Genomic DNA, 24,849 nt, shown 5'->3' with positions numbered 1-24,849 from the left:
ACTCCTGACCTCAGGTGACCCACCCTCCTTGGCCTCCCAAAGTGTTGGGATTACAGGCATGAGCCATCGCGCCTGGCCAAGAATATCTTAAATACTGCAAGGGAAGTTGGTAAGAAAGGCTATCTCTGACAGGACTGAAGACGATGTTGAGGAACACAGGGAAGAGCATAAATTCTTACAAGGAACTCAAAGATGTGCTGAAATGCTGTATAGACTGATGATGATGACGATGACTTAAAAGAGGTAGGGCCACAGATTTGGACACTTGAAACATGTGCAGTTTTTCAATAGGCAAAAGTATTAAGAAAGTTCATCATCCTCAAGTAAGATCCTTTGATGGAACTAAGCCTCCATGTCACCCACGGAATAACATGCCAACAAACAGTGCAAGATTTTTTTGATGACTCAAAAAAAAAAAGAAAAGAAAAACTAGCTTCCTACACTTCTCACTAAGCACCTGCAAACGTAAACACAGAACCATCCATGGTTAAGGATCTGCAGCACTGAAGCTGAACAGATCTTGACAGCAGTATTATTTGACCTCCTCCAACAAGTCAACATCTGCATCAGAACCTAGTTCTTTCAACACTGATGATCATCCTGACATTCTGTCAATATTCAACTTAGCCTGGTGTCTCACTGCTTATCTACAATGCTACAACACGTGACAGTGTTAGGCACCATCCAGCAATCATCATCATCATCATCATCATTATACTTGGGTTATCAAGAGAGAAGCAGGATTTTGATGAGTGTTAACATGCTCGTTCAGGTCACAAAACAAAAGCAATCTGTGAATGTTAAAACAAAGAAATTTTAATGTTCTGGGTGACATATACTCTGTAGGTGGGCCTGCAATGCTTGTGTCTGCGTTGAACACGTGGAGACTATTTTTCTTGTCATGATTCTCTAAACAATACAATCAAACAACTATTTACATAGCTTTTACAACGCATGAGGTATTAAAAGTAATCTAGAGATGACTTACACAGTATACAGGAGGATGTGCATAGGTTACATGCAAATATGCCATATAACAAAGGACTTGGCATCTGTGGATTTAGGGGGTGCTGGAACCAATCCCCTGCAATATATTGGGGGATAACTGTATTTAAAAAATTGAAACTGCTTAAGGCTTTATCCCATGTTTACATTCATAGGGTCTATCTCCAAAGTGAGTTCTTTCAAGTTTCTGAAATTAAATAAAAGTACTGAATGTTTTCCCACATTCCATACATTTACAGAGTATCTTTCCAGTGAGTCCTTTTATGTCTATGCAAGGAACGGAGAGAACTCAGTGCTTTCCCACATTCCTTACATTCATACAGCTTCTCTCCAGTGTGAGTTTTTTCATGTCCTCGAAGGAAACGGGAACGAGTGAAAGCTTTACCACATTGGAGACATTCATAGGGTTTCTCTCCAGTGTGAATTCTTTCATGTCTTAGAAGGCAAGTGAGCCAAGAAAATGCTTTCCCACATTCCTTACATTCATATGGCTTCTCTCCAGAGTGAATCCTTTCGTGGACTTTTAAGTTACTGAAATGACTGAAGGCTTTCCTACATGTTTTACACTCATAAGGTTTTTCTACTGTGTGGATCCTTTTATGCTGAGAAAGATATTTGAAACAACTGAATGCTTTCCCACATTCCTTACACTCATACGGCTTCTCTCCAGAGTGAGTTGTCTCATGATTTTGAAAGGAAGAGAGATCACTAAAGGCTTTCCCACATTTACATTTATAGGGTTTCACTCCAGTGTGAGTTGCTTCATGTCTTCGAAGGGAACCGGAAAGACTGAAAGCTTTACCACATTGTTTACATTGATAGGGTTTCTCTCCAGTGTGAGTCCTTTCGTGTCTTTGAAATAAACTGGGACAACCGAAGGCTTTCCCACATATCTTGCATTTCTGGGGTCCATCACCTGTGTGTGTTATCATGTGACTTCGAAAGCTCGAGCTATGAGATAAAACTTTCCCACACTGCTTACATTCATAGAGTTTCTCTCCAGTGTGAGTCGTTTCATGATTTCGAACCGAACTAGGACAATCAAAGCCTTTCCCACATATCTTACATTTATGAGGTCCATCTCCAGTGTGCCTTATCATGTGTCTTCGAAAGCTTGTGTGATGATAAAACGTTTTCCCACATTGCTGACATGCGTAGGGTTGTTCTCCCGTGTGAGTCCTTTCGTGGAGTCGAGTGTAATAGTAACAGCTGAAGGCTTTCCCACATTGTGTACATTTATAGGGTTTCTCTCCGGTGTGAGTTCTTTCATGTCTTAGATAGGTACTGTAATCAGGAAAGGCTTTGGAACACTGTTTACATTCATACGCTTTCTCTCCCGTGTGGATTCTCTCATGTCTTAGATAGGAACTGTAAAAAGGAAAGGCTTTAGAACACTGCTTACATTCATACGGTTTCTCTCCAGTGTGCGTTCTTTCGTGCAAATGAAATAAACTGGGCCAAACAAAGGCTTTCCCACACAACTTACATTTATAAGGTCCATCTCCATGGTGTGCCGCCATGTGTCTGCGAAGGTTTCCAAGAGAACTAAAGGTTTTTGCGCATTCTTTACAATCGAAGGGTTTCTTTCCGGTGGGAGGCCTTTCGTGTGTTTGAAAGGAGTGCTGATGACTGATGGTTTTCCCACGTTGTTTATGTGTATATGGCTTCTCTCCATATTCCTGATGCTCACATGATTTGTGTCCAGTGTCAACTCTGATGTTGCAATTAAGAGATGAATGACCCATGGCGACTTCTCCACACTCACTGCTGTCACATGGATTTCCTCGAGGAGTGTTCTTGTTCACAATACTATCTGGAATCTGGCCAAAAGTTTCTCCACATTGACTATCATCTTTAATTTCACATGTATGACTTCTGTAACGAATAAGAAATACATTACTAAAGGTTTGTTTACAAGTGATTTTATGTGTATTGAAGTACTAGATTTACATTTTTAACATTATCATGCAAAGTACAAGCTTCATCCCGTTTGAATGTGAAGTGACAGTGCTGTGTAAGATGGTCCCATGACAGCTATTAGCAAAACAGTGATATTCACATGGAGATTCTTTCTTTCTTTCTTTCTTTTTTTTTTTGAAACGGAGCTTTGCACTTGTTGCCCAGGCTGGAGTGCAATGGCGCAATCTCGGCTCACCACAACCTCTGCCTCCCAGGTTCAAGCAATTCTCCTGCCTCAGCCTCCCAAGTAACTAGGATTACAGGCATGTGCCACCACGCCTGGCTAATTTTGTATTTTTAGTAGAGAAGGGGTTTCTCCATGTTGGCCAGGCTGGTCTTGAACTCCCAACCTCGGGTGATCCACCCACCTCAGCCCCCCAAAGTGCTGGGATTACAGGCGTGAGCCACTGCTCCTGGCCCACATGGAGATTCTTAATTCCATTTCCAAGGGAACTATTTTGCAAAGACTGAATAACTATGTCACATTTAACTATATGTTCCTGGGGAAAGGTTTTTTTTTATAGAGATGGGGATCTCACTATGTTGCCCAGGCTGATCTCAAACTCCTAGACTCAAGTAATCCTCCCACCTGGGCCTCCCAAAGTGCTGGGATTACATGTGTGAGCCACTGTGCTTGGTCAGAAAAAGAATTATTAGAATGAATAAATTTAAGCTGGGCTTGTTTATTTTCTCTGCTTGTTTTTAAAGTTTTCTTATCATTCTATGAACCACTACAGGGACATAGCTTTCTTTTGTGAGCACAAATTACCTTAGATTTCTCCTGGGATTTTGGCACTGATCTCCAATGTTCTGGTCCTCCCATTTCGTTTCTAAAAGGTAGACCCAGGAAAATCACTAAAAATTTTTACAAAATTGTAGAAAAACTCTTAAGATTTTACGTGTACTGCAATCATGCATGATTCATTCACCAAAGTACACGTGACTCTTCAACAACACGGGTTTGAACTGCACAGCTCCACTTATACATGAATGTTCTTCAGTCTCTGCTACCCCTGGGATGGCAAGACCAACCCCTCCTCTTCCTCAGCCCACTCAATGTGAAGACAAGGGTGAGAACCTTTATGATGATCTACTTCCACTTAATGAATAGTAAATATAGTTGCTCTTCTTTTTTTTTTTGAGACAGAGTCTCGCTCTATCGCTGAGGCTGGAGTGCAGTGGCACAATCCCAGCTCACTGCAAGCTCTGCCTCCCGGGTTCACGCCATTCTCCTGCCTCAGCCTCCCGAGTAGCTGGGACTACAGGCACCCGCCACCACACCTGGCTGATTTTTTTTGTAATTTTAGTAGAAACGGGGTTTCACCGGGTTAGCCAGGATGGTCTCGATCTCCTGACCTCGTAATCCACCCACCTCGGCCTCCCAAGGTGCTGGGATTACAGGCGTGAGCCACCGCGTCCGGCTACTTTCTCTTCTTATGATTCTCATCAACATTTTCCTTCCCTAGCTCACTTTATTGTGAGAGTACAGTAAATAATACATGTGACATACAATATGTGGATTAATCTAATGTTTATGTTATCGATAAGTGGGCCAGTCAACAATAGGTTATTAGTGGTTAAGTTGTGGGGGACAAAAAAAGTTATGAAAGGATGTAAGTCTGTTTGAGGGGCTGGCACTTCTAAACCCTGTGTTGTTCAAGGGCCAACCATATGCCCTTTCCATATTTCAAATCATGAACAGGGTTGATGACCAGGAAACAAATGTCTCCAATTGACTGAGTGAAGAGATGATGTCATCCTTACCTATACAGTCCAGGTTCCTAATGGTTTCCTGCATGACATTTCTGTAGAGACTCTTCTGTGATGGACCCAGCAAAGCCCACTCCTCTTGTGTGAAGTTCACAGCCACATCTTCAAAGGCCACTGAGTCCTGAAACATCCCACATGTGCAGAGGAGGAAGGTTGAGACAGACAGCACTGAGAATCCATACTCACTGCATAAACTGCATGATGCTGTGGTTTCCAAGCATTTATTCAATGACATAGTAAACCCACTCTTATTCTGTCTACACTCACTTTTCCCCACAAAACCATTGTGATGCTTTAGTTGAATGTGTTTGGTAAAGTAATAGTCGAATAGGAACCTGCCTCTTGTTGGTGAGTTAAGTGAGTGAGTCTTATTGCCTGCGTCACCCCGATGTCTATTTCTACAGCGGTTTGTGTAGTTCTTGTCATGACAACGTATAACTACCTATTGTGTAGAAGAATTACCACTTCCAGTCCTGAAACTGCATATCCTGACAAAGGCTCATTTGCAAACTTGGATCTTTCATGGTGTCTAGGCACTGGACTAAGAACGGGGTCCCACCAACGTAACTAAAGCAGAGGCTGAGTGTACCTAAACTGTTTATGCAAAATATAGGGGCCAGGCATGGTGACTCAGGCCTGCAATCCCAACACTTTGGGAGGCCAAAGTGGAAGGATCACTTAAGAACAGGAGTTTAGACCGGGCGCGGTGGCTCAAGCCTATAATCCCAGCACTTTGGGAGGCCGAGATGGGCGGATCACGAGGTCAGGAAATCGAGACCATCCTGGTTAACCCGGTGAAACCCCGTCTCTGCTAAAAAAATACAAAAAACTAGCCGGGTGAGGTGGCGGGCGCCTGTAGTCCCAGCTACTCGGGAGGCTGAGGCAGGAGAATGGTGTGAACCCGGGAGGCGGAGCTTGCAGTGAGCTGAGATCCGGCCACTGCACTCCAGCCCGGGCAACAGAGCGAGACTCCGTCTCAAAAAAAAAAAAAAGAAAAAAGAAAAGAACAGGAGTTTAGGACCAGCATGGGTAACATAGTGAGCCCTTTTCTTAACAAAAAATAAAACTAGGTCTGACTCAGTGGCTCATGCCTGTAATCCCAGCACTTTGGGAGGCCAAGACAGGTGCATCACTTAAGCCCAGGAGTTCGAGACCAGCCTGGGCAACATGGTGAGACCTTATCTCTACAAAAAATAATAATAATAATAAAAATACCAAGATGTGGTGGCGCATGCCTGTAGTCCCAGATATCCAGGATGCTGAGGTGACAGCATCACCCAAGCCCAGGAGGCTGGGGCTGCAGTGAGCCGTGATCATGCCACTATACTCTAGCTTAAGAAACAGAGTGAGATCCTGTCTCAAAAAATATAATAAAAGTAAAAATATATATGTATGTAATATATATTTTAACTCTTATTCCCCCTCTGAGAGTCTGGAAGTTTGTTATAGGGTCAGCAGAGAGAGAATACCTGTTAGCCACTGCTAGGTGTGAATGCTTGTGCTCTCCAAAACTCATGCTGAAACTTCATCCTCAATATGACAATAATGAAATGTGGGGCTTTAAGAGTTGATTGGGACTGGATGCGGTGGCTCACACCTGTAATCCCAGCACTTTGGGAGGTCAGGAGATTGAGACCATCCTAGCTAATACAGTGAAACTCCATCTCTACTAAAAATACAAAATATTAGCTGGGTGTGGTGAAGGGCACCTGTAGTCCCAGCTACTTGGGAGGCTGAGGCAGGAGAATGGCATGAACCTGGGAGGCGGAGCTTGCAGTGAGCCAAGATCGTGCCACTGCACTCCAGCCTGGGTGACAGAGCAAGACTCTGTCTCAAAAAAAAAAAAAAAAAAAGAGTTGATTGGATCTTGAGGGTTTGGACCTCAGGAATGTACTAATCCATTCATAGATTAATGGCTTAATGAATAAATGGGATATCTCAGGAGTAGGCCTAGTGTCCTTATGAGAAGAGGAAGAGACCTGAACTAAACACTGGGCCCCTGGCCATGCAATATCCTGTGCCACCTAGGGACTCTGCAGAGTCCCTACCAGCAAGGAGGCTCTTACCAGATGCCAAGCCTTGATCTTGGGCCTCCTAGCCTCCAGAAGTATAAAAAACAGTGTTTTTTATAAATTACCCAGGCTCAGGTAATCCTGTTGTAAGTAACAAAATCAGACTAAGACAGTTATGAGAAAACACTCTGGACACTGGATCGCTACTGAGGGACCCTAGTAGCTAACGTTTCACATGTTTGGTTGCAATGGGATATTGGGATATTCAGCCCATCCTATGCAATTACACTAAGAGAGAACATTTGGAAACTGGCAACTGGTTTCCTCTAGACCAAACATAGTTAAGCACGATAAAAAGACTATTAAAAAATATCTCGCAGGCCGGGCACGATGGCTCACACCTGTAATCCTAGCACTTTGGGAGGCCGGATGGGCAGATCACCTGAGGTCAGAAATTCAAGACCGGCTGGCCAACACGGCGAAACTCCGTCTCTACTAAAAAGTACAAAAATTAGGCAGGCATTGTGGCGGGCACCTGTAATCCCAGCTACTTGGGAGGCTGAGGCAGACAGAATTGCTTGAATTACAGAATTGCAGACAGGTTGCAGTAAACTGAGACCGCGCCACTGGACTCCAGCCTGGGGAAAACAGCAAGACTCTGTCTCAAAAAACAAAAACAAAAAGAACTCACTATCTTAATGGAAAAATTACAAATTTTGCATTGGATAATGACAAAGGAGAAGGAAAGACAGGGAAAGATTGCACATATTCTAAGAAAAAACTCAATGTCACCTCTCATGATTATCTATAATATTCCCTAAATTCCTAAAGAGACTTTTAGTAGTCAACAAAGATTATATTGCCAAACCTAATAAAAGTCACCAACATCTGAAAAGGTTAAAAACCTTCTAACCAGCCGGGTGCAGTGGCTCACGCCTGTAATCCCAGCACTTTGGGAGGCCTAGGCGGGTGGACCACAAGGTCAGGAGATCGAGACCATCCTGGACAACATGGTGAAATCCTGTCTCTACTAAAAATACCAAAAAACTTAGCTGGGTGTGGTGGTGTGCGGACGTGTAATCCCAGCTACTGAGGAGGCTGGGGCAAGAGAATTGCTTGAACCTGGGAGGCGGACACTGCAATAAGCCAAGATCGTGCCACTGCAGTCCAGCCTGGTGACAGAGCAAGACTCCGTCTCAAAAAACAAACAAACAAAAAAACAAAAAGAACCCCCCCAAAAACCCTTCTAACCAAGAAAGTTATAGCTTTCTAAAAACAGATAAAGGATTTTGAAACTATAATAGTTGGCATCCCATACTATTAACAGGGAGATAAACAGACAGAAAAAGGAACGCAAAAAATGGTGAAGAGCTTCGTGGAGTTTGTATCTGTCCTTGGCCCAATCCCTCCTCACGTCAGAGCCAGTCTTGAAGACAGCAGACCAAGTTTTCAGTGTGGATCTCCAGAGGCAGCAGATCAGGTCTTATTTGCAAATTATTGCCTTTGTATTTTCCAATCGGTATGGGGACTATCCAAAGGTCTGAAAGGAGGTTCTCTTTTCTACTTCATCAGTAATGGAACCCAATCAGGGTCAAAAACGTGTCAAGAACTGCTTCAAAATGTTGCAAAATACACAAAAAGCCTGCAATCTCCTGGAACAACAGATTACAGTTAAGACGACACACAGCAGACCTACTAAATCATGGGAAGAAAAGCTGGAGATAAAATTTCTTTCAGAAATTAAGTACTGAAGGCCAGGCACGATGGCTCATGCCTGTAATCTCAGCATTTTGGGAGCCCAAGGTGGGTGGATCACCTGAGATAAGGAGTTCAAAACCAGCCTGGCCAAGATGGCGAAACCCTGTCTCTACTAAAAATACAAAAAACATTGGCCAGGCGCGGTGGTTCACGTCTGTAATCCCAGCACTTTGGGAAGCTGAGGTGGGTGGATCACGAGGTCAGGAGATCGAGACCATCCTGGCTAACACGGTGAAACCCCTAATACAAAAAAAAAATTAGCCAGGTGTGGTAGCGGGCGCCTATAGTCCCAGTTACTCAGGAGGCTGAGGCAGGACAATGGTGTGAACCCGCGAAGCAGAGCTTGCAGTGAGCCAAGATTGTGCCACTGCACTCCAGCTTGGGCGTGGTGGTGAGCTCCTTGTAATCTCAGTTACTCAGGAGTCTGAGGCAGAGAGAATTGCTTAAAACCCAGTAGGCGGAAGTTGCAGTGAGCTGAGATCGCACCACTGCACTCCAGCCTGGGCAACAGAGTGAAACTCCATCTCGGAAAAAAAAAAGAAATTAAGGTACTGAAAAGCACCCAGTTATATTAGGGAATATTTTTGTTATACCTACCTGATCTAACAGATACAAATTTGTTTGAAATAATTCTAGCAATGTATTGGGCAGTAACAGGTTTCAATAGGGCAAATGAATGACAGTGATGTTATATTGGATGGGAGGAAGGAATTTGGAACAGTAAGTAATACCAGTGCTACTCTCAAAGCCAGTATAGCGTTATTTGAAACTGAAGGTCCATTAGTTGTAAATGGTGTACTACAAACTCTAGGGAATTCACTGAGAAAATTTAAGAAATAAGTAGACTTATGGCCGGGTGTGGTGGCTCATGCCTGTAATCCCAGCACTTTAGGAGGCGAGGCAAGTGGATCACGAGGTCAGGAGATCAAGACTAGCCTGACCAATATGGTGAAACCCCATCTCTACTAAAAATACAAAAATTAGCTGGGCATGGTGGCATCCCTGTAATCCCAGCTATTGGGAGGCTGAGGCATGAGAATCGCTTGAACCTGGGAGGCAGAGGTTGCAGTGAGCCGAGATCATGCCATTGTACTCCAGCCTGGGTGACAAAAGCAAAACTCCGTCTCAAAAAAAAAAAAAAAAAAAAAAGAATCATACAGAATGCTCAGTTAAAATGAAAACAGAAAAAGTGAAGAAGTTGAAAAAACAGTCAAGCATAAGAATAGAAAACAATAACATGTATACATATTACCAATTATGTCAATACCACTTTGAATGCATATTAGCTATATATACCAGTTAAAAAGACATGGACTGGCTGAATAGAATGAAAAAAAACAAGGCTGGTCGGCTCGGTGGCTCATGCCTGTAAGCCCTGCATTTTGGAATGCTGAGGCGGGTGCATTGCTTGAGGCCAGGAGTTTGAGACCAGCCTGGCCAACGTGGTGAAATCCCATCTTTACTAAAAATACAAAAAAATTAGGCCGGGCGCAGTGGCTCAAGCCTGTAATCCCAGCACTTTGGGAGGCCGAGGCGGGCGGATCACAAGGTCAGGAGATCGAGACCATCCTGGCTAACATGGTGAAACCCCGTCTCTCCTAAAAAAAAAAATACAAAAAACTAGCCGGGCGAGGTGGCGGGCGCCTGTAGTCCCAGCTACTCGGGAGGCTGAGGCAGGAGAATGGCGTGAACCCGGGAGGCGGAGCTTGCAGTGAGCTGAGATCCGGCCACTGCACTCCAGCTTGGGTGACAGAGCGAGACTCCGTCTCAAAAAAATAAAAAAAAAATAAATAAATAAAATACAAAAAAATTAGCCTGGCGTGGTGATGCATGCCTATAATCTCAGCTACTCGGGAGGCTGAGGCATGAGATTCACTTGAACCCAGGAGGCGGAGGCTGCAGTAAGGTGAGATTGTGCCACTGCACTCCAGCCTGGGCAAGACAGCAAGACTCTGTCTCTAAAAAAAACCAACAAATAAAACAAGATTCAGCAATGTGTACATGAAAACCATTTTAAACTGAAAGACACACATACATGAAATATAAAGATATGGAGCAATATATGCCATTCTTGTCCTAATCAAAAGAAATATGGAATAGCTATTTTAAATTCAGATAAATCACGTTTTAGGTCAAGGAAAGATACAAGGGATGAAGAGATTTCATAAAGATATAAAGTCAATTCTACAAGAAGACATAATAATCCTTAATATCTATGCTCATAAAACAAATCATCAAAATACATAAGGCAAAACTTATAAAACCACGTGGCAAAATACACATGCCCTAGATGGCTTCCCAGTACCTACTGGCATTCAATGCTTGCTAACCTCTTCTTTCTGGGATCTCTAAGTAATATATAGTTTCTCTTATTTCTTGCATTTTGTTGAGTTGCTTTCTCTGTGTCTTACCTGACCAATATACCTGAATCTAATTTCTACCCAGTCAGGGCTTTCTTTGTAAGATTATTTTGGCAGTGGCTACCTTGGTAATAATAAAATAAAAACAGGTCAGACAATGGGCCATAAGGTGTCTACCAGGAAAAACAATTAGGTCACCTGGCCAGATAAAGAAGTACTATCCTACAGGTTACGTTTGGAAATTAACCTGTTTGGGGAGGTCTTATGATTTAGGGCTTACATCTTGTCCCTGAGTAAAGAATCTTTTTTTTTTTGAGACAGAGTTTCACTCTTGTTGCCCAGGTTGGAGTGCAATGGCGTGATCTCAGCTCACTGCAACCTCTGTCTCCTGGGTTCAAGTGATTCTTCTGCCTCAGCCTCCCAAGTAGCTGGGATTACAGGCCTGTGTCACCCTGCCCAGCTAATTTTGTATTTTTAGTAGAGACAGGGTCTCACCATGTTGGTCAGGGTGGTCTTGAACTCCCGACCTCAGGTGATCCACCCACCTCAGCCTCCCAAAGTGCTGGGATTACAGGCGTGAGCCACCGCAACCGGCCGTTTTCTTATGTAAGTAGGTCCTAAAGGAAGGAACTGAGAAATTCAACTCTGAAAATTAAGAAGAGTTGTGTGTGACTTATGCCTGTCATCCCTACACTCTGGGAGGTTGGGGCAGGAGGACTGCTTGAGTTTGAGACCAGCCTAGGCAACATGGCAAAACCTCATCTCTACAAAAAAATTTAAAAATTAGCCAGGGATGGTAGCATGTGCCTGCCGTTCCAGCTACATAGGAGACTAAGGCAGGAGGATTGTTTGAGCCCGGGAATCTGAGGCTGCAGTGAGCCATGATCCCAGAACTGCATTCCAGCCTGGGTGACAGCGCAAGACCCTGACTTAAAAATTAATTAATTAATTAATGAGAAAATGGATGAAAATTATTTCACAGAAGATGAAAGACCATATAGAAAAAATGCTCAGCACCAATGCTAATAAGTAAAAGCAACATATAATCACATGAGATAAACATTTGTTTTTTTTTTTTTTTTTTTTTTGAGGCAGAGTCTCGCTCTGTCGCCCAGACTGGAGTGCAGTGGCGCAATCTCGGCTCACTGCAAGCTCCGCCTCCCGGGTTCACGCCATTCTCCTGCCTCAGCCTCCCGAGTAGCTGGGACTACAGGCGCCCGCCACCTCGCCCGGCTAGTTTTTTTTTGTATTTTTAGTAGAGACGGGGTTTCACCATGTTAGCCAGGATGGTCTCGATCTCCTGACCTCGTGATCCGCCCGTCTCGGCCTCCCAAAGTGCTGGGATTACAGGCTTGAGCCACCGCGCCCGGCCGAAGATAAACATTTGTAAGGAATAAACACACATGCACACATGGTCTGCCAGTTAATCCATACGTGCCAACAGGTTTTCCTAGTACATTTAAATTTATCCATAATCTACAACCCAGCACATTTCCCCCCATATGTACAAAATTTATAAAGTGTTATCATTTGGGGACAAAAACAAAGATGACATTGTCAACAAAGTCCAACAAAAATGAAACAATTCAAATCCTATGAGCTGTGGAATATGAGAGTGAAGTGGGTGACCCACGCCTCAGACAGCAGCATGTATCAAACAGACTGAGGCAAAGAAACTAAAAAAAAACCGGCCAGGTGGTCTGCAATCCCAGCATTTTGGAAGGCTGAGGCAGGCGGATCACCTGAGGTCGGGAGTTCGAGACCAGCCTGACAAACATGGAAAAACCCTGTCTCTACTAAAAATACAAAATTAGCCAGGTGTGGTGGTGCACGCCTGTAATCCCAGCTTCTCAGGAGGCTGAGGCAGGAGAACCACTTGAACCCAGGAGGCAGAGGTTGCCATGAGCCGAGATTGCACCATTGCACTTCAGCCTGGGCAACAACAAGAGCAAAACTCCATCTCAAAAAAACAAAAAAACCTCTTCAGCATCATATTAATGGAATATTAAGTGTAATATTAATTAACTGAAAACTCAGAAGAAAGAAAACGATGCATCTGGATTCATACATGTATAAACATATAATGAATAATAGACAGTCAGTTTAAGGCTTTGACCTGTGGTGCCTCTGACTTATAACAAAGGTGTGCTGTTCGCTGAACACCAACCAATTCTCCAGCAACAACTGGGTGTCCGATAATTCAATTCTTACCCTACCCAGAATTAACACAGATCCCTTAAGCTTCTTACTAGAGGGCTCAGTCTCACAACAGGCGCCCACTGCACATGTCATTTATAAGCCCCAGGAACTAACCTTTTAACCAACTGTGTATAAATACAACAGCACCATCCTCCAGTTCAATAATTGGCTAAAGGCCAGGCACAGTGGCTCACGCCTGTAATCCCAGCATTTTGGGAGGCCAAGGCAGGTGGATCACCTGAGGTCAGGAGATCGAGACCAGCCTGGCTAACATGGAGAAACCCCACCTCTACAAAAAAGACAAAATTAGCCAGGCATGGTGGTGCATGCCTGTAGTCCCAGCTACTTGGGAGGCTGAGGCAGGAGGATCGCTTGAATCCGGGAGGCGGAGGTTGCAGTGAGCCGAGATTGTGCCACTGCACTCCAGCCTGGAGAGAGAGTAAGACTCCACCTCAAAAAAAAAGACAAGAAAAAAAGAAACAACTACTAAATTTTTTTAGGCTGGGCATGGTGACTCACACCTGTATTCTCAGCACTTTGGGAGGCCAAGGTAGGAGAATCACCTGAGGTTGGGAGTTCAAGACCAGCCTGGGCAACATGGCAAAACCCTGTCTCTACAAAAAATACAAAAATTAGCTGGGCATGGTGGTGCACGCTTGTAGTCCCAGCTACTTGGGGGGTTGAGGCAGGAAGATGGTTTCAGCCCAGGAGACGGAGGTTGCAGTGAGCTGAGATCATGCCACTGCCCTCCAGCCTAGATGGCAGAACAAGACTCTGTCTCAAAAATAAAAAAAGACCAAATATTTTTAAAAATTATATCACAGACCCAAATAAACTCTCAGATTCATAAACTTGTCATCCAGCAGGCAGAACCAAAAGGAGTCTTTCTCTAAGTCAGCCCCAACAGACTTTTAAATTTATACAATACTCTGATTAAACAAACACAGTGAATGTAAAACCAGACTTCTAATAATGTTGAATTTAACCCCAGCTCTGTAATCTCGGTTAATAGCTAGAATTAAATAAATCACCTCAGACCAGGTTAGGTGGCTCACACCTGTAATCTCAGTACTTTGGGAGGCCGAGGCAGCTGGATCACTTGAGCCCACGAGTTTAAGACCAGCCTGGGCAACATGGCGAAACCCCATCTCTATGAAAAATACAAAAATTAACTGGGCCTCATGGCGCATGCCTGTAGTTCCAGCTACTCAGGCTGAGGTGGGAGGATCGCTTGAGCCTGGGAGGCAAGGTGGAGGTTGCAGTGAGCTGAGATCATGCCACTGCACTCTAGCCTGGGAAACAGAGTGAGACTCTGCCTCAAAAAATAAAAAGAAAAGAAAAGAAAAGAAATCACCTCAGCCTTCTACCACCTAAGTCCTGTGTATTCTGAACAAGCAGCTGAATGCAATCTAACACCCTCTGCATTGCTTCGACTATGCCCCCTTTTTAACCTATAACAAGACCAGACAAAAACCCCACCAAATTCCCACTTTTGCCTCAGAAATGATTAGCCGAACAATTTTGTCTTCACTAAACAGCCTGCACAAAATTAATGTAGAGCAAACCTTCCTTAAGTTTCTCTCCCTGCTGGACTTAGTCTGAGCCAGCACACAATTCCTCTTTTTAATTAATCAATTTATTTATTTATTTTGAGATGGAGTCTTGCTCTGTCACCCAGGCTGGAGAGACGGGGTTTTGCCAAATTGGCCAGGCTGGTCTCGAATTCCCGACTTCAGGTGATCCACCCGCCTTGGCCTCCCAAAGTGTTGGGATTACAGGTGTGAGCCATGTGCCCCGCCACAATCCCTCCTTTTTAACCTCTCCTAAGAACTGACTGAAGTCAAGGTGAAACATTCTCTGATGTAGGATCTGATTTTCACCTTCCATCCTGCTCTCTCTCCTACCTTCTTTCTAATATTGTTTGCTCTTCACTTTGAAAAGCAATTTTTCTGGCTGTGTGTGGGGGCTCACGCCTGTAATCCCACCACTTTGGGAGGCTGAGGCGGGCTGATCACTTGAGGTCAGAAGATTGAGACCATCCTGGCTAACACGGTGAAGCCCCATCTCTACTAAAAATACAACAATTAGCTGGGCACGGTGGTGGGCACCTGTAATCCTAGCTACTCAGGAGGCTGAGGCAGGAGAATCACTTGAACCTGGGAGGCGGAGGTTGCAGTGAACTGAGATCGCACCACTGCACCCAGCCTGGGCAACAGAGCAAGATCCCGTCTCAAAAAAAAAAAGGAAAGCAATTTTCTGCCTAAGCTTTGAGATCCTTGCAGATCTTATAGTTGGTAGTTTTCTCCTTTTGCAATATGCTTTTAGAATGAAGTCACTTCTTGCCCAAATCCAGATTCATTTTACTTGAGAATGTCTAGCAACATTCCCACAACAGTAACAAAGACTACCTCAGACAGGGCATCACCCCAAATGTCTCTGCCTGTGGATCTCCAACTTTCCAGTGCTTTGTAGCTTCTCTCAGTATAAAGGGCTCCTCCCATGTTTGGAATGAACAGGTTGGGACACCTGCCAGGGAGGTTCCCCAGGAAGAACCAACTCAACTGGGTCTTCAATGACCTCCCTTTGCAGGCTCCAGATTGACCTTAGCTCAGAGTCAGTGTCCTCAGGCTTCTCCACCCCAGTCAAGGCTACTCACTTACCCTTACCTGCCTTACACCGGTATTTAAAAAAAACATACCCATGTGTGATGAGTTCAGCAAAATCACTCCAATCCAGCGTTTATATTTATAGGAGGGAAGAAAACCACAATGCACCTATATTTTATAGCTCAATAGAAAAAGCACAAGTATCTATCCATTTCAGAAAACAAATGTCATTAATTTATCATTTTCCATAATAATAAATCATTTAATAAATGAATAATGAGATTTGAGTTCTTTAGCTGTTGGAAAGTCCTGTCCCACAGGATTTAGCATTAATCTGTCAAGTCCACATAACAGGAACAGAATAGAGTTATCCACTGTCTCAGATTCTCCACTCTACAAAGGACAGGAACTAATATTTTGGTAAATCTTTATAATTCATCAATATATCCACCACACTTCCTTGCAAAAATGTATTCATTTTTCTGCAGTCATAAAGGAAAAGAGTTTTTCCCAATTTCTTTTCACTGCTAGGCCCTGAAATTCCATTTGAAATCATCCAATAAAAAAACAGACCTGAGGCCAGGCGTGGTGGCTCACTGCTGTAATCCCAGCACTTTGGGACGCCAAGGCAGGTGGAACACTTGAGGTCAGGAGTTCAAGACCAGCCTGGCCAACATGGTGAAACTCTGTCTCTACTAAAAATATTCAAAAAATTAGCTGGGTGTGGTAGCGTACGTCTGTAATCCTAGCTACTCAGGAGGCCAAGGTGGGAGGATTGCTTGAACCCAGGAGGTTGAGGCTGCAGTGAGCCGAGATCACGCCACTGCACTCCAGCCTGGGCAACAGAGTGAGACTCCGTCTCAAAAAAAAAGTAAAGTATAAAAAAGAAATAAAATATAGGACTAAATATGTAATTAGTTTTCTGAAACCCAACTTGTTCTTGCCGTTTTGAACATACTTTACCTTCTTTATTGAGCTCTAATGATAAAATACATTTAGCAGTTAATAAAAAGCTGAAGCCGAAATGAGTGAACAAATCTTTTCAAGATTACAAATGCAGGGAGGGGCTGACTGGAACACAGACAAATCTGACTCAAGTGTCAGGTCAGGTCCTCCTATCACTTGGGACATCTTCCACCCCATGAACTGCTGAGTAATTACCCTCCCAGGAGAAGCTCCCTCAATACTGCCAACCAGCTGGCTCACCAGCCACGTGTCCCCAAGGAATGGAAACTGGGGTTGGGGAAGAAAAACTGAATGTGTTAAGGGCTTCGCTTTTTGAGGAACAGTATATCAGGGAACTCCTCCCACCCCAAGGCATCCGGCCGCTCCCCTATAAGGTCCCACCCCCCACCGCAGGCTGTCCTCTGGGAGAAGTTACTCAAAGCTGATATTCACTAGACACTACCAAAGACTTAGCAGCTATGAGCATCTTGGAGCAGCACCAAACAGTTCTGTAACCCAGGACCAGGACACCACAGAGACTGGGCTGAGGACAGATCACCCTATGCCATTTGCAAAGAGGAACCTCAACTGAAAATATTCTGGTATCTCTATGTAGACAAGATAAAGGACAGTCACACATACACTTTTTTTTTTTTTTTTTTTGCACTGGAGTCAAGAGGTCATTCTTTGCTTCCTCACATGTGAAATGTTCACAAACCCAAAACAAATCTTTTAAAAAGAGCCATACTTGCTATGTGAAAAGAAAGTGACAATTAAAATAATGCCTCTGTTTGAAATATTGCCTAAGGGACAAAGAGTTCATAAAGTTGCTGTGAATTGAGAGAAAGTTAGCCTGGGGAAGGCCCTGAAACGAAGGGATTTGCTGCCAGCCCTAGGAGGAGTTAGGATGGGGGACAGGGTGGTGGATTTGAGACCCTGCTGCCCACATCTGTGGAAGACTCGGAGGGGAACCGGTCACCCTTGGGAAGAAAAAGGGGACCGAGGAATCCACCGACCACAGCTCCTCTTCCCAAGCACAAAGCTCACACACACGAGTCTGGATTCTGCCTGGTGACCCTCCGTTGTCACCGTGCAGCCTCCTTACCGGGTTCACAGGAACTGCGAGCCCGGCTGGAGGCGAGATTGCAGTTAGATATTAACCAGGTGCCCTCAGCCCCGCTGCCTCACGGGGCCGCCTCCCTGAGAGTCAGGTCACAGCAGACGCCGACCGCCGGCTTCCCCACTGTGCCTGGGATAAGATCTCTGAGAGTTACTCAAGAGTCGTCTAAGTTCTTTCTCAGATCTTGAATTCCAGCGGAAAGGCTGGCGCCAAGCAGGCTGAAGACCTCACGAGGGAGCCCACTTAGCAGGAGAAAGCGGTTTCTTCACCTCCAGTCCCAGGAGTCACCCCTCACTTCCCCACCAACCAGCGACCCCACACCCCAGCCGCCCCTGTCCACACCCCCAAACACCCCATCCCCAAACCTCTCAGGGACGCGGATCTGGGGTTTCCTCCCCTCTCCCCCTATTAAACTTTCTGATGTAGCCTTCCGCGTCTCGGTGCAGTGACTCGGGCCGCGAACCTGTGGCGGTTACAGCCGCACAATCTGGGCAGACGCGGAGCTGCGGGCGCGGAGCTGCCCAGAGAGGGCGCCGGGGCCGGGGCCGCAGTGGCCGCGCAGGGACGGGACAGGACGCCCGGGGTCCCGGCTGCCGCCCCAGCCCCATCTTGCGGCCGAGGGGACCAAGGGCCGAGCTGCGCCAAGGGCACTCTGGTTTGCAGACCCCAGAGTCGCCCACGACGAGGCCCGGGTCCCCTCACGGTCGGTTCCGGCCAGTTCCAACCTGCCCCTTCTTTGCCTCGGGACGCCGGGCCCCGCACACTCACCATTTCCCGGCTTCTTGGTGTCCAGGTGTCCTCCCTATAAGCCAGCGTCCAGTGTGGGTCCCGGCGCGACAGATGCTGATACAGACCTTCAGGGCGTCTCTCTCTCAGCGACAGACCCAGGACTCAGAGCGCAGGGGCGTGGAAAAGACTCCGCGGGCTCTTTGAACGTCGCACCCTCCTCCCTGCAGCGTGCCTGATTGACAGTTCTCACACACCCCCGCCCCCTCGGCCCTGATTGGATAGTGCTCCAGATCCCGCCCCTTGGTGACTGATTGACAGAAGAAGCGATCTCACAGTGCTGAGTGGAGCCGGATGAACAGGTTCCAGACACTGCCCTTGGCAAGGCGGGCTTCCTCCCAACGCAGTGACCTGACCCCTCCCGAAGTGACGTTTGCATTTTAGAATTTCCTGATTGTACTCAGTGGGTTCTTCCTGCTTTTTTCTCCTGGACAGGGATTCACAAGTGTGTGCAGGGAATTCGAGGCTCCCTGTCCAGTGGGGCCATTCCCGGACCTCGGAGCAGGAGGGGATCCCAGGGCACACAGGCCACCCTGGAGCAGGAGGGAGGGCCTGACGTCCTCCAGGGATCAGGAATTTGGGATGAGGCTGTTGGCGACGTGGTCAAGCCGTTCCCTCACCTTATCTCACAATCTACTCATTTTCAGCCCAGAAGATAAAAACACGACAACAAAATAAAATTGTTAAGTATGTGGAAAAACTGGAATTATATGGCAGCAATATTTTCTAAAGAATCAAAAGAGAAGAAAAGCAAAAACTTGAACTAGCTCAGAGAAGCAGCCTATTGCACCAACAGTTCACAAGCAGACCCCCTTTCAGGAGGTCAAACGTATCCCCAAGCTGGGAAGCCAGACAATGATTCCTAAAAGGGAGCCCCGGGGTGGATCAGAAGCTGGTGATATGGGAGGGACAATTGAGAATTTAACTCTGAGATCTCAAAATACCTGTCCCCTCTGGACAGCGTGGAAATTCTCCCTCCTTATGCCATTAAATGTTAATAAATTAAACGCTTCAATCAAAAGCCAAGACATTAGACTTTGAATTTGAAAACACTAGCCTTTCTCCATATATTTATGAAGTAAGAACACTAGACTTAAAAGCGTTATGGGGCCGGGCGCGGTGGCTCAAGCCTGTAATCCCAGCACTTTGGGAGGCCGAGACGGGTGGATCACGAGGTCAGGAGATCGAGACCATCCTGGCTAACACGGTGAAACCCCGTCTCTACAAAAAATACAAAAAAAAAAAAAACTAGCCGGGCGAGGTGGCGGGCGCCTGTAGTCCCAGCTACTCCGGAGGCTGAGGCGGGAGAATGGCGTGAACCCGGGAGGCGGAGCTTGCAGTGAGCTGAGATCCGGCCACTGCACTCCAGCCTGGGTGACAGAGCAAGACTCCGTCTCAAAAAAAAAAAAAAAAAAAAAAAAAAAGCGTTATGGCCGGGCGTGGTGGCTGACGCTTGTAATCCCAGCACTTTGGGAGGCCGAGGCGGGTGGATTACCTGAGGTCGGGAGTTTGAGACCAGCCTGACAAACACGGTGAAATCCCGTTTCTACTGAAAATACAAAATTAGTCGGGTGTGGTGGCCCATGCCTGTAATCACAACTACTCAGGAGGCTGAGGCAGGAGAAGCCGAGAGGCGGAGGTTGCGGTGCGCCGAGATCGTGCCATTGCACTCCAGCCTGGGCAATAAGAGCGAAACTCCGTCTCAAAAAAAAAAAAAAAAAAAAAAAAAGGATCACGAGGTCAGGAGTCCGAGACCATCCTGACTAACATGGTGAAACCCCGTCTCTACTAAAAATACAAAGATTAGCTGGGCATGGTGGCGCGCGCCTTTAACCCGGGCTACTCAGGAAGCTGTGGCAGGAGAATCGCTTGAACCCGGGAGGCAGAGGTTTCAGTGAGCCAACATCACACCACTGCACTCCAGCCTGGGCGACAGAGGGAGAAAAAAAAACAAAACAAAAACAAAACTCCATCTTAAAAAAAAAAAAAAAAGAATTGTTATAAACTAGAAGCTGGTACCCATGGCTAAATAGAAAGGAGCTGAACATGAGATGTCAACAGATGAAATGAGATCTTCAATCAACTTCTAGAAACTATAGCATTTTCTGCCCGGACAAATGGACATGTTTAGAAAATGAATGAAAAAAATGATGTCTGGGCCGGTGCGGTGGCTCACGCCTGTAATTCCAGCACTTTGGGAGGCCAAGGCGGGCAGATCATGAGGTCAGGAGATCGAGACCATCCTGGCTAACACTGTGAAACCCCGTCTCTACTAAAAATACAAAAAATTAGCCGGGCGCGGTTGCACGCGCCTGTAATCCCAGCTACTCAGGAGGCTGAGGCAGGAGAATCGCTTGAACCCGGTAGGCGGAGGTTGTGGTGAGCCGATATCACGCCCCTGCACTCCAGCCAGGAAGACAGCGAGACTCCGTCTCAAAAAAAAAAAAAAAAAAAAAAAAAAAAAAAAAAAATTAAGCGCACACACACGCACATACACACACACTCCCAGTCTATTATGCTAGAAACTGCTTTCTGAAGGATAAACTACCATTCTATGAAATGCTCCACCCCTCACTCCTCACATTAACTGCTCCTGGAACAATGGTCTATTTATTTGTTTCCACACGTTAAAAGAGAGCACAATGTATCAAACTAACTGATTGTCAGGGGTTTATATACAGATTTTGTATATTTTTACAAATGGCAACAAGTAAGTAGTTGATTTCTGCAATGATTTAAATACATATAAAAGCTTCCAGACAAAAATAGCTGTTCACAATACCATGATGAAGGAAAGATCAACAATCGTGAGACCCACTCTTCCCAACCCCCAACAGGGAGAAAGGATAAAAGAAATCCTAAGAGAAGCTAGAAAGCTCAAAATTTGTGTGTGCAAGTTTAAACAAAATATAGAAATTATTGCTGTTAGTTTCCTCACAGTCAGTTCTATGGCAACACTATGCTTTTCTGAATTAGGATGTTTATTTCTGAGTTTTTTTTTTTTTTTTTTTTTTTGAGATGGAGTCTTGCTCTGTCGCCCAGGCTGGAGTGCAGTGGCCCAATCTCGGCTCACTGCAAGCTCTGCCTCCCAGGTTCACGCCATTCTCCTGCCTCAGCCTCCCGAGTAGCTGGGACTATAGGCCCCCACCACAGCGCCCAGCTAATTTTTTGTATTTTTAGTAGGGACGGGGTTTCATCGTGGTCTCGATCTCCTGACCTTGTGATCCGCCTGCCTTGGCCTTCCAAAGTGCTGGGATAACAGGCACGAGCCACCATGCCCGGCTGAGTTTTTTTTTTTTTTAAAGAAAATGAAACACAGCTCCTTCCCCAACCCTCTGTCACCAAGATCCTCTAATATCTGCTGCTGAATTTATATATATTTTTACCATTTCAGTGTGAGTTAACTTTAATGCATGCTGTCAGGAGCTCAGTTCATGTTTCTGAAGGTCAATATTCAACTTCTCTAGTAACTTGTTGAAAAGACTTTCCCCTGGCCGGGCGCGGTGGCTCAAGCCTGTAATCCCAGCACTTTGGGAGGCCAAGGCGGGCGGATCACGAGGTCAGGAGATCGAGACCATCCTGGCTAACACGGTGAAACCCCGTCTCTATTAAAAAATACAAAAAAAACTAGCCGGGTGAGGTGGCTGGCGCCTGTAGTCCCAGCTACTCGGGAGGCTGAGGCGGGAGAATGGCATAAACCCAGGAGGCAGAGCTTGCAGTGAGCTGAGAGCCGGCCACTGGACTCCAGCCTGGGCGACAGAGCGAGACTCCGTCTCAAAAAAAAAAAAAAAAAAAAAAAGAAAAGACTTTCCCCTTTAATTTATCTTGGCCTATATGTTGAAAATTAATTAACTATCCATGAAGAGTGTCTCAGTCCGTTAGTGCTGCTATAATGAAATACTGCCAAATGGGCAATTTACAGAGAATATTCATTAGTTTTCTCATAGTTCTGGATGCTGGGAATTCCAAGATACAGGTGCCGGCACCTAGGGAAGGCCCTCTTACTGCGTCTTCTGGAGGGAAGGAACAGTGCATCCTCACAGGGCAGAAGACACTAGGGCAAGAGAGGGCAAACCCCATCCACCAAACCCGTTATAGTGGCATTAGTCTATTCATGAGGGCTCTGCCAAAAGACCAAAAGTCCCCACCTCCCAAAACTGTGGTGCTGGGGATGGAGTTCTAACCTGTGAATTTTGAGGGAACACAAACATTCAAATGACAGCAAAGGGGGTTATTTCCAGACTCTCAGTTCTGTCATATTGATTTATTTCTGACATCTTCCCAGTAAATCTGGCCACTATACTACCTTGACCTGATGTTGGAGAGCCCCACCCCATTTCACATGACTATCCTGCACAGATAGAAATGGTCCTAAAGCCACAGGAAGATCTCCTAGACACCTCTGTGAATGACCTAGACTTACTATCATTCTGAGAAGGTCCCTCTTAACACAAATGTGGGGAAAACATAGTAACTGGTTTTGTCATAATTTCTCCACATGAAACAATTGAGGCATACTCTTTACTCACTGCAAAATCAGCCTGCGCCTCTAGCTCATTGCTCTTACTAGATCTTGCATGTTGGCAAAGGGGAAACTACTACCATTGACACTGATTCCAGATATGCTTTGGGAGTATTTTTTGCTGTTGGCACAATCTGAAAATCCTTTGCATTTACAACTTGTTCTGGTACACCCATTGCCAATGAACATACATAACTGGGACACTATTAGAGGTTGTTCACCTCTCTACTAAAATGGCTATTGTTCACTTTCTAGCCCATGCTAAGGAGACTTCTACTACATCTCTGGGCATTAAAAGACTGCTAAGCAGAGTGGGGCGCGATGGCTCACACCTGTAATCCCAACACTTTGGGAGGCTGAGGCAGGTGGATCACCTGAGGTCAAGAGCTCAAGACCAGCCTGGCCAACATGGAGAAACCCCATCTCTACCAAAAATACAAAATTAGCTGGGCATGATGGCGCATGCCTGTAATCCCAGCTACTTGGGAGGCTGAGGCAGGAGAATCACTTGAACCCGGGAGGCAGAGGATGCGGTGAGCTGAGATCGCACCATTGCACTCCAGCCTGGGCAACAAGAGCAAAACTCCATCTCAAAAACAAAGCAAAAAAAAAAAAAAAAGAGGCCGGGCGCGGTGGCTCAAGCCTGTAATCCCAGCACTTTGGGAGGCCGAGACGGGCGGATCACGAGGTCAGGAGATCGAGACCATCCTGGCTAACACGGTGAAACCCCGTCTCTACTAAAAAAATACAAAAAACTAGCCGGGCGTGGTGGCGGGCGCCTGTAGTCCCAGCTACTAGGGAGGCTGAGGCAGGAGAATGGCGTAAACCCGGGAGGCGGAGCTTGCAGTGAGCTGAGATCCGGCCACTGCACTCCAGCCTGGGCGACAGAGCGAGACTCCGTCTCAAAAAAAAAAAAAAAAAAAAAAAAAAAAAGAAAAGACTGCTAAACAGGAAGCCAAAAATGGCACCTTATCTCTGCTGAATTTACAACCTGCCGTTATCCTTGATTTATATTATCAAGTAAAACTCAATAATCGAAAAACATCAATAGGTACGAAGGGGAGACAACTATTGCACAGATTATACATTAGGCCAATCACACAGTAGCTCCTTTCTTTTCTTTTCTTTTTTTTTTTTTTTTGAGACAGAGTCTCCCTCGGTCGCCCAGGCTGGAGTGCAGTGGCCAGATCTCAGCTCACTGCAAGCTCCGCCTCCCAGGTTTACGTCATTCTCCTGCCTCAGCCTCCCAAGTAGCTGGGACTACAGGCGCCCACCACCACGCCCAGCTAATTTTTTTGTATTTTTTAGTAGAAACAGGGTTTCACCGTGTTAGCCAGGATGGTCTTGATCTCCTGACCTCGTGATCTGCCTGTCTCAGCCTCCCAAAGTGCTGAGATTACAGGCTTGAGCCACTGCGTCCAGAGTGTAGCTCCTTTCTTTTGATGCTTTGCCTTGTGCTAATCTTCCACTGGGTTGGACATAGACGCAGATGATGGATACTTAATAATCTAAAAGGTAACTGGCTGGCTGCCTTGGCATGCACAAAATTTATGACCCAACTATATGTTGCATGAAACCAACATATCTCAGAGAATACTCCAATGCCCATGCTACCCCTCACAGTATTCCAAATGGATTAGTTTCTCTCCAGCTTGAGGCCATTCCCATTGTTTGGAGATTGTCTGCATGTTTAATGGATGGGCTCAGTGCTGTACAGCTACACATGCTCATGTGTGAATGGTGAAGTAATTGATAACTGAAATTATTTCTCAGTTTGGCATTCCTTCGTAGGCTGAATCAGACCATG

General features: G+C 45.6%; 1 protein-coding gene across 4 annotated transcripts in view; it reads right to left on the bottom strand.

Moving 5' to 3' along the window:
- Window positions 1–794: 794 nt before the first annotated feature.
- The window catches only part of ZNF823 (zinc finger protein 823), a 41,444-nt gene continuing 17,389 nt past the window's right edge, over window positions 795–24,849 (bottom strand). Inside the window, exons 1-4 of one of the 4 annotated variants that reach the window (XM_033196942.1) lie at window positions 18,503–18,704; window positions 4,729–4,855; window positions 3,734–3,794; window positions 795–2,880 (exon numbers count right to left, since the gene is read on the bottom strand). In XM_033196942.1, coding sequence (XP_033052833.1) covers window positions 1,239–2,880; window positions 3,734–3,794; window positions 4,729–4,855; window positions 18,503–18,505 — 1,833 coding nt within the window. In that variant the 5' untranslated portion in view covers window positions 18,506–18,704 and the 3' untranslated portion in view covers window positions 795–1,238. Of the gene's footprint in view, window positions 2,881–3,733; window positions 3,795–4,728; window positions 4,856–18,502; window positions 18,705–24,849 lie in introns of those variants that run through there. The other 3 variants (XM_033196943.1, XM_033196944.1, XM_033196945.1) reach the window with 3 other exon arrangements.

This window comes from Trachypithecus francoisi, unplaced genomic scaffold (genome assembly GCF_009764315.1).
Source record: "Trachypithecus francoisi isolate TF-2019V2 unplaced genomic scaffold, Tfra_2.0 Lachesis_group5, whole genome shotgun sequence".
Taxonomy (NCBI): Eukaryota; Metazoa; Chordata; class Mammalia; order Primates; family Cercopithecidae; genus Trachypithecus; species Trachypithecus francoisi.
Note: the sequence above shows the minus strand (reverse complement) of the source record. Positions and strands in the feature narration are given on the sequence as shown.